At 35.5% G+C, this 10,982-nt stretch overlaps 1 protein-coding gene across 10 annotated transcripts in view; it reads left to right on the forward strand.

Moving 5' to 3' along the window:
• The window catches only part of LOC106884182 (glutamate receptor-interacting protein 2), a 537,293-nt gene that overhangs the window by 449,186 nt on the left and 77,125 nt on the right, over positions 1-10,982 (forward strand). For all 10 annotated transcript variants that reach the window (XM_052965766.1, XM_052965774.1, XM_052965783.1 and 7 more), the window contains 3 exons: positions 4,635-4,816; positions 7,969-8,175; positions 9,536-9,725. In XM_052965766.1, the coding sequence (XP_052821726.1) occupies positions 4,635-4,816; positions 7,969-8,175; positions 9,536-9,725 (579 nt within the window). The remainder of the gene's footprint in view (positions 1-4,634; positions 4,817-7,968; positions 8,176-9,535; positions 9,726-10,982) is intronic.

Consider the following 10,982-nt stretch of genomic DNA (forward strand, 5'->3'; position numbering starts at 1 on the left):
CTTTCTTTCTTTCTTCCTTCCTTCCTTCCTTCCTTCCTTCCTTCCTTCCTTCCTTCCTTCCTTCCTTCCTTCCTCTATTTACATTAAAATTTTAGCAGTTAATGTGTAATATTTTATTTTCATTCTAATTTATACATCATTAATGAGAAAACTTTGTTTCTCATCTTGTTTTTGTTGTTGATTAGCACCAAGTCAGAACAGTTTGAGCATATCCATGATCAAACAAATGTGTTTCAGTCAAAACCAATTTTTTTTTCTTTTTGCATTCTAAAACTACATTTACCCAACATGTATTCTTCAAAGGGTTTAAATTCAAGAGCTGCATACTGTAGCTTCACCTCAAATTCATCACCAAGCTTGAAGCACCTATGTCTACCTCTATCATCACCTTCCAATTAGTCAACAATGGCAGCCATCTTGGCAGAAACAAAGAACTGCATTGAATCTCCAGAATGCAGCTTTGGCATTTAACCTTATGCATTTATTCTTTTCAGTCATTTGGTTGTGGCCATGCTGGAGCACTGCCTTTAGTCGAGCAAATCGACCTCAGGACTTATTCTTTGTAAGCCTAGTACTCATTCTATCAGTCTCTTTTGCCAAACCACTTAGTTATGGGGACATAAGCATACCAGCATTGGTTGTCAAGTGATGTTGGGTGGGACAAGCACACACATATATATATATATATATGACGGGCTTCTTTCAGTTTCTGTCTACCAAATCCACTCACAAGGCTTTGGTTGGCCTGAGGCTATAGTAGAAGACAGTTGCCCAAGATGCCACACCATGGGACTGACTCCAAAACCATGTGGTTGGTAAGCAAGCTACTTACCACACAGCCATTCTTGAACCTGAAAAATATAACATAATATATATGCTTCCTTTTTCTTTTTCTTTTAAGATGGCAGGATGTGTTTTGAGGGAATTTGGTTGATATAGAACAGGAATGAGCATCCTTTTTCTTGAGAAGTGAGCCACATGAGACATGACTCACAATCAAACATAACTTTTCATTATGTATGCGCTGCGCAGAAAGTCCTGTGAGTTGCAAGTTGCCCACGACTGAGGCCCTCCCGTTGTTTTCTGTCTGAGTAAAGTTAGGTCAGACACAAAATTATTATTTCCAAGTAAATCTACTATGAAAAAAAAAGATAAATAATAAAATGATAGTAAAATATAGTGTGAATTTAAGAGAGTTGGAGCTGATGTCAGAGCTTTGGCTTAAGATGCAGATCAGTTGAAATAGCAATTGTCTACTTTGATAAGATGATTATTTACATGGAGAAAACTATTTATACATTAATTTCTAGTGTAAACCTAATGTTCCTGCTTTGTGTGCTATCAAATTTTAGGAGTGTATTTCTATGGCCATCTACTACACATGCACACACACACATACACATACACATGCGTGTGCACTGCTGTTAGATGTTTATTAGTGAAATTTGTTAAAAAGCCATGTATAGTACTGCTGAAATTGCCACATCTAGCCCAAGAATTAATACAATAATAACCAATTGTGAGAAGAAAAATAAAAATCAACTAAAAACAAAAACAAGGACAAAAACGAGTAGAGAATTTTCACATTTAATTTGTGATTTTCTGAAAAATAGCTGTGCTGACATTTTAGTGGACATTGCATAAAATTACTGCCTTCAACGGATCTGAAGGTTACTTTTCTCTCAAAGGCTGCCTCTTTCAAATATCAGCAACAACTATTGCTAAGTTGCTAGGCACAGCTACGTAGACACTGATTACCAGTCAATATGAAAACTATCTACGATGTTTTAACCGTGTAAGCTGGAAGCATTTATTATTATTAATATCACTCTTCTTCTTCTTCTTCTTCTTCTTATCATCATCATCATCATGACCATCATTTTGTTACACTATTCTTCTTCATTGAGCTGGCAGTAATGTTAGCAACCCGGACAAAGATCCATACTGGCATTTTGTCCGTCTTTATGTTTTGCATTCAAATTCTGTTGTGGTCAACTTTGCCTTTCATCCTTTCAGGGTCGATAAAATAAGTACCAGTTATGTACTAGGGTCAATGTAATCAATTTATCTCCCTTACCCAAAGTTTAAGGCCTTGTGCTTACAATTGAAAGGGTTATTAATATTATTACTATTAAAGCTGTAAACTAGCAAAACCATCAGTGTGTTGGATAAAAATGCTTTGTGGTATTTCCCCTGGCTTTTGCATTCTGAGTTCAAATCCTGCTTAGGTCTATTTGCCTTTTATCCTTTCAGGGTCAGTAAAATAAGTACCAGTTGAGAACTTGGGTTGATGTAATCGACTACCCTCTTCCTCTAAATTCCAGGCCTTGTGCTTATAGTAGAACGGATTATTATTATTAAAAAAAGCAGTGAACTGGCAGAATTGTTAGCACACCAGACTAAATATTTAGTGGTATTTTGTCCCTCTTTATGTCCTGAGTTCAAAAGCTGCCGAGGGCGACTTTGCTTTTTATCCTTTCAGGGCTGATGAAGTAAGTACCAGTGAAACACTGGGGTCAATGTAATTGACTAGCCCACTTCCCCAAAATTTCAGGCCATGTACCTATAGTAGAAACGATTATTATTATTATTATTATTATTATTATTATTATTATGTTTCTCTATTCTTCTTCTTCTTCATTATTATTATTATTATTAGTATTAGTATTATTGTTATTATTATTCTTTCAACTGTTCACATTCTGTGTTCAAATTAAACATGGAAAAATTTTTTTCCATGTTTAATTTAAATATATGTTGTGATTGAATTATTTGATATTACCCATCCACACCAAATTAATGGCAGGGAATTTTACCATGTTGTTGGTTGCACCATGGCTCACCAAAAGTTACAAACAAGACTCCAAAACCATCATTACAAGGCTCACCTTAAGTAACCTAATTTTGCACAAGAATGCATTCAACGAAAAAAAAATTTCCAATGATTCTGGGACTTGGCACCTAATCTTTTCGGGACCAAATAAGGGATTTGCAGCATATTAGGAGGTCAGGTTACTTGATTCTATACAAAAAATTAAATTTTTTTTTTTTTTTTTTCCTTAGTGAAAATTGTGCAGGTGTTAATATAGAAATTTACCATAATGTGTTGTTATTTAGTCTCAGATCAATCCTGATACTGCAAACTGATCATCAAAGACATTCCAGCCTTCAGCAAACCGTCTTTTTAGGGATAATCTAGGACATTACATATAATGGGTGTGTGATTTAGGTAGGGGGATACTTTAGCTGCTATTTTTAGCATGTCGAGCGACCAGGTAGAGGCTCTTTCATTGGTTTGATTGCATGATGAAATTTGTTTACACATATATGTAATATGTTTATATATCATCAGCAGAAGTTAGAGAGTAAGTCAAAAGCTGAAAGTTTCGTGTGTTGGCACTTGTCAAACATGAATTTGTCCATTGTCACTCTGTAACTTCTGATGAAATAACTTCTAAAATACAAAATCTTGTCAAAAATTAAAACCTTGTTTTATGTGACACATTCTACCAGTATCGGAAATTTGAAAGTGTTTAGTTAAAAAAAATTAAATAATTTGTACGTCTAATTGAATAGATCCAAAATGGATGAAAGGCAAATTTGACCTCGGCAGAATTTGAACTCAGAATGTAAAGACAGACGAAATACCGTTTCTAAAACACAAAATTTTGTCAAAAACGTTAAGAGTAAAACCTGTTCTATGTAACACATTCTACCAGTATCGAAAGTTTGAAAGTGTTTAGTTAAAAAAAAATTAATTAAATAATCTGTACGTCAAAGTTGACCTCAGTGAAATTTGAACTCAAAATGTCAAGACAGATGATACATCGTTAAGCATATCTCCCTGCACTCTCTCTCTCTCTCTATATATATATATGTGTATGTGTGTGTGGGGAGAGAGAGACTATCACACTTTTTCTCTCCATATATATATATATATGTGTGGGTGTGTGTGTGTGCGTGAGTGTAAAAAGATGTGTGGTTTTCTTTCAATCTCTGATGAACAGTTCTATGGTTTAAACCATTTTAATTGTGACCATCATGCCTTTTTTGGAGGAGGTGGAATAGTCATCATCATCGTTTAACGTCTGCTTTCCATGCTTGCATTACCCAGTATATACTTTTATTTTTGAAAGATGTTAGAGTGTTATATGAGGGAGATTTGATTGCTATTTCTAACCAGTTGATTGCTCATTGACTGATACTCATCTATCTACCTACCTCTATGTGTGTGTGTAAGAGGGAGAAAGAGTGACAGAGAGGTATATGACAAAAGGATATAGAGTTAAATTATATCATTATAGCTGCCGAACCTGTGACATGTAATTATCTGTGTAGTGACATGAATTTCTTCCCAGGCATCCGTTTTGTAGTTTAATGAAACATAGAAAGTTCTAACTCAATGCTTATATGTCATGTACTTTAAAAAGCACTCTATTCACACACACACATATATATATATGTTTCAATAGTATGGTAATTTATTCAAAAATTTCACATATATGTGAATATGTACGCACACACACAACACATATTTGCATTCATACACATTAATATGTTAATTTCATGTTAATTTTATAAAATACTTTGAATTTGATTTTTTTGTCATTTATTATATAAATTTAATTTTGTAGGAGTGGTGCTATCCATGTAGGTGACCAAATCTTATCCATTGATGGCGCAAGCGTGGAACGTATGTCTCTGCCTGAAGCTAGTCAGCTTTTAAAGTCAGGTTCTGGGGACCAGGTGCGACTGGAAATCATTCCAATAAGCCATATTCAACAGCGAGCATCTAGGGAAGCAATTGCTCGAAAAGGTTGGTTTCTGATTTTTCTTTGTTTTTTTTTTCTTATTGTTTTAAAATCAATTATTTCCTTATTTTGTGACTTTCCTAAGCCTTCTGTTATAATTCCATTTACACCTTGGGTATTTGATATGAATATTAAATTGATCTTGAAAGGACAAAAGGCAAAGATGAACTCAGAATGTCAAAAGCTGTAATGGAATACCACAATTATTCTAATAACTTCTTTCCTCAAACTACTGCTTTCTGGAACTCACTCCTATCCACTTGTTTGCCCCTAGACCATAATATTCCTCTGTCATGCAACATCTTTTGAGTTTGTAGGCCCCTTTTTTACCTTGTTGTCCCTTCTACAACTGTGACCACAAGCCTTGCTTGGGACAAAATCATAAAAATAAATATAAAAAAGTTCTTTCTTCACCTCTAACAATCCTACCAAAATTAAGATAGTGATGAGAAATCAGTAATTTTATTTTTTACTTCAAATTAACTTGATGATTTTTTTAAATATTACTAGTTTTATTTTATTTATGCGCCCTTTTTAAAGCCTAGCGAAGCTCATGGGCCCAGTTTCCTGGTTTCTATGGCATATGTGTTTCCCCCTCCCCAGCTGGACGGGACGCCAGTCCATCGCAGCTTTACTCATGAAACAGGAAGAAAGAGTGAGAGAAAGTTGGGGCGAAAGAGTACAACAGGGGTCGCCATCACCCCCTGCCGGAGCCTCGTGGAGCTTTAGGTGTTTTCGCTCAATAAACACACACAACGCCCAGTCTGGGAACCGAAACTGCGATCCTCCGACCACGAATCCACTGCCCTAACCACTGGGCCATTGCGCCTCCACAATATTACTAGTATTTTAGTGAAAGTGTCTCTACAATGGTTGTGGAGGGGTTAATGTGATGGACTACTTAATCTCATATTGTGAGTTCAAATCATATCAATATCAGTTTTTTGTCAGACACATGACACATCCATTTTTCCTTGATAGCATGGTTGAAACAGTTCACTTCAACTGACAGTTTGATTTTACAGCTGGTTGCCTCTTTTTATCATTAACCACTCAGCTGTGAAGATGAAGTGAGATCTGTCTTTGTCAGATAAAAAAGAGTAAGCAAAAATTAAATACTTTGTTGAGGATCATGACATAATGACAACAGTTCTGAACATTTAACCATGTTATCAGTTGTCTTACATCTTAATATAGCATCAGTTTATATCCATCAATCAATTAATCAACCAAAATTTCCCTCCCACCTCTCTCTCTCTCTCCCTCCCTTTCTCTCTGGTCTGAGCATCGAGTTCACAATCATGAGGTAGTGAGTTAGATTCCAGGACTGGGCTGTGTGTTGTGTTCTTGAGCAAGACAGTTCACTTAGCTTTAGAAATGAGTTGCAACTTCACTGGTACCAAGCTGTATCAACCTTTGCCTTTGGATAACATTGGTGGTATAGAAAGGGGAGGCTGGTATGCTATGCATGGGCAACTGCTGGTCTTCCATAAACAACCTTGCCTGGACTTGTGTCTTGAAGGAAAACTTTCTAGGTGCATCACATGGTCATTCATGACTGATGGGCATTTTTACCCTTTATGTATGTGTGTGTATATATATATATATATATATATATATATATATACTTTCAATAATAGGATAAAAATCTTTTACAAGAATTTTATCAAGTAGCTAGCATGAAAAAACTTGTAAGGGAAAAATTCATCATTATCCCTAGAATATATTTATTTATATTTATATAAAGGCATTACTATAAAATATATTATGGCAGCTTAGCATGAGGCATTATTCTATAGTAATGCCCTTACATATATATATATAGTTGAAATTTAAAGAAAACCAAAAGATGAAGGCATGTGTGTAAACAACAAGCAGGTGTACTAGTTTGATGCTCAGGAACGTGAGAAAGTCTTTTACGTTTGAAGCCTATTCTCTTCAACAGAAAGGAACACAAGGAAATAGAGAGAGAGAGAATAAGTCATAAGCATCATTTTCATTTGTGTCCACTTTTCCATGCTTGAATGGGTCACATGCAATTTGTTGAAGCAGGTTTTCTATGACAGATGCTCTTCCTGTCAGCAACCCTCACCTGTTTACAAGCAACTTAATATTTCTCCAAGATCAGACTATATAGCACTTTGACAAATGTCTTCCACTATAACCTCAGATTGACCAAGCTTTTTGAGTGGATTTGGTCAACGGAAACTGAGAGAATCCTGTTGTATGTGTATATGTGCATATGAGAATCTTTTCCTTGATGTTCAGCAATAGTTGTAAATGAGTGTCACTGTCATATAAGCAGTGTCATTCATTTCCAATATTCTGTGAAAACATGTCTGGCTATGGGGAATGTAAATTGGTTTCAAAAAATTTCATCTGACCCATGCAACCATAGAAATATGAATGCTAAAACGATGATTTTACTGTTATTTCTAGCAATTTGAGCTGCCACATATTTCCTATTTTATTCTTGCTGTTGTTGTTCTAGTATTCATTTTTGACTAAACTCCTTCACTTTTGATTGACGAAGTTAAAGTGTAGGATGAGCCAAAGAGACACTTGAGATGAACTGCAGTATATATATACATATTTTGCTGCTATTTCAGCATGTTGTGCAACCATATATAATCTAGCTTATTGGTTTGTATTTACTATGAGTAGGTGATAGCTGAGAGAAGGAGAGAGTCAGATGAAGGAAGTAGGGAGATAAGACTGTAGTAATTCAACAGATAAGTTACTGGAGGAGAGGTATGGAGGAATAGAAGACACAATGTTAACATAAAAACTTAGAGAAACTAGGAAATGTAGATATTTTAAATCTTTTATCTTGTTCTTGTTTAAGTCATTGGACTGCAGCCATGCTGGAGCACCACTTAGAATGGTTTAGTCACACAAATCAACCCCAGTATTTATCTTTTAAAGACTGATACTTATTTTATTGATCTGTTTTGCTAAACTGCTCAGTCCAGGGATGTAAACAAACCAGCACCAATTGTCAAGTGATAGGTGGGGACAAACACAAATACACATGTGATGGGCTTCCACACATGCAATGAATACCTTAATTTCATAATTAACAAATTAATTTCATAATTAACAAATTTCTCCAATATGCTTATTAAAATATATCCATATGACTTCAATCTACTTGCAGCATTAGTGCCTATTTGTATGCCATCTTCCGTATCAACGCCAACATTGGCACTTCCTAGCAGTCCATTTGGCACCCTTCACAATTACAGTACCATACGATCATCAGGGTCATGTGGGCGATCTTCTGGCACTTTGCCTTCTAGAATTTCCAACCAATCCAATTCACATCGTTCTTGGTCGAGACCAGACCGGAAGCAAGCATCATGTAGTAAGTATATATATATTTTCTCTTATCCTTGTTGCTATTTAACCTCAATGTCAACTTTGGTTGATGAAAGGCATTCCAGCTGTGAACATCTCATCCCACTTTTTTTTTAAAGCGTATTGACTGTAGAATGTGATTTTAAGGGAGATTTTGCTACTGTTTCTAGCAGGTCATGTGACTGTATAGAGTATAATCATTGGCTTGTTTTATTTTTGTTCCACTCATACCTTTTACTGTTATATATATTGATCAGAGTCCCTTAAGTTCTAGTTAGGGTATTCTCCACACTAAAGCAGTCACTTTCTGAGATTGGTGAAATCATTAAATATATTAGAGTATCATTACTTAATAAAACAGTGTGAGTGCTATTATAGTAGAGGTTGGATTTTGATGAGCTGAGTTTAAATCTTGGTTTTGATTCTCAATCAATTATTATTTCACTTTTCCTCTGTGACTAATGCCATTGAAAAAGGCATGAGCATTATTTTGTTAATATCTATAAATCTAAGCTCGTTTATGTATGTAAGCAATTATTACATTTTGTAAAATCCCATCATGACTTCTTAAACAAGAGAAGGACATTATATGATATAGGTTTTACATAGCTTTAGAAGATAGGATGGCCATGGATGAATTGCCTTTGATAATAGGTGTACTCAGTAAGTGCTGACTGAGGACTGAACAAATGAAGTAACATTGCTATGTTGCAAGTTGATATTCTTATCATTGTGAAGGTGCATGTCTTAGTGGTTAGGGGTGTTCGGATCACAATTATAAGGTCGTGAGTTCAATACAGCATGTTATGTTCTTGAGCAAGACACTTTATTTCATATTGGACCAGTCCAATCAACTGGCAAAAATGAGTTGTACCTGTAATTCAAAGGGCCAGCTGTGTCACATTCTGTGTCATGCTGAATTTCCCTGAGAATTACATTGAGAGTATGTGTGTCTGTGGAGTTCTCAGCCACTGGTATGTTAATTTCACAAGCAAGCTGTTCCGTTTATCGGATCAACTGGAACCTTCAATGTCATAATCGATAGAGTGTCAATGTTTTCTTGTTATTGAATAGACATATAACACATAGGTACTTGGATGAACAATGTGACAGGACCCATAGGTTGTTGTCCTAGATGTATATTATATTTTTTTAATATGCTTCCATACATCAAACCTAAATGATTTAACCAGCATCTGAGCTGTGACCATTCCATCTTCTTCTCAAAGATATTATATTCAGGACTGATCTATCAAGTATATTCATATGTTATTTTATAAATACCTTGTGAGTGGAATGAATGAATTTGTTAGATATTTGTAAAATTTCTAGATGTTCTTGCTTAATTTTTAACACCTATTTTACAGTGTCAGTTGCATCAACTGTAACATCTGTGATGCCAAACAACCAAATTTGTCATACAGAAGTCGTGGAAGTCATTCTATATCATGACCATCGAGGTCCAGGCATAACTCTCAGTGGTGGGATCTTCTCTACCACTGTACTAACTGAGCCACCTGTCATTTCCTATGTGGAACCTGGTAGTGCTGCTGACAGGTAACAGTCTTTTGTTTTGTTTTTTCACTGCATTCTGGTGTCAATTAACTCTAAAGCAGACTGCATATCTGCTATACAAGTAGAGAGACACACACACACACGCACGCACGCACGCACGCAAACAAACAAAGAAAGAGAGAGATATAATATTAATGTTTGGGCACTCTGGGTACTTTAAAGCATGGGTAAATTGCATAATTGCCCAGGAGTCCCTGAAGCCTAGGAATCTAAAGCCAATCTTTGTATGCTGTAATTGTGTCTGTAGGAGCCGAAGTGCATTCTTTTGCCCAGGAGCCTATTAAACTGTTTCTATGTATCATACATAGACATACATACATACACACATACATATGACATACCTACACACACATACACATACATACATACATATATTAACTTTCATTATCTCTCTTTCCAGCACCACATACCAATGTAAAATGTGAGACAGCCATGAATCTTCTCCACAATAAACTTATTCCTGAATCTACCATCATACTTCAATTTCTCAATATCTTGCATAAAACAAACACCTATCCTCTCCATCAGTCAAGTTGGCTTTTAGTCTTGTAAGGGACAAAGCAATCTCACAAGTGCTGGTGCAATGGGAAAAGCACCCAGTACTCTCTGTGAAATGGTTGGCATTAGGAAGGGCATCCAGCTATAAAAATCATGCTAAAACTGAAACACTGGGGCAAGAAGTTGTCCTATGGCTTGTTGGATCATGTCAGAACATTGAATCTATGCTAGCATGGAAAACAGATATAAAAAAATTATGGTGATATATATATGTATGCATGTGTATATTATAATATATATATCATCATCATCATCATATGTCCATTTTCCATGCTGGCATGGGTTGGACAGTTTGACTGGGAAGTTGTGCTGGAAAGCTGGGGAGCTGCACCAGGTTTCAGTTTGATTTGGCATGGTTTCTACTGCTGGATGCCCTTCCTAATGCCAAACACTCCAAGAGTGTAGTGAGTGCTTTTTACATGCCACATACATTATATATATATATATATATAAAAGATAATAAGAGTGAAAAAACTACAGAAGGCTTGTGTTACATGGTTAAAGTATATATTTAAATTATGTCAGAAAAATGTTATAAAATCTTTTTGGTATATAAACATTGTATTTGGAGAAATAACCGGTTTTGTGTTGTCTTTTCAAATTTCTCTACTTCATTGTAACATGTGTTCGCTCCAGTCTGACTGGAGTGAACACATGTTCTCACCTATATATATATGTTCT

The sequence above is a fragment of the Octopus bimaculoides genome, chromosome 1 (genome assembly GCF_001194135.2).
Source record: "Octopus bimaculoides isolate UCB-OBI-ISO-001 chromosome 1, ASM119413v2, whole genome shotgun sequence".
Lineage (NCBI taxonomy): Eukaryota > Metazoa > Mollusca > Cephalopoda > Octopoda > Octopodidae > Octopus > Octopus bimaculoides.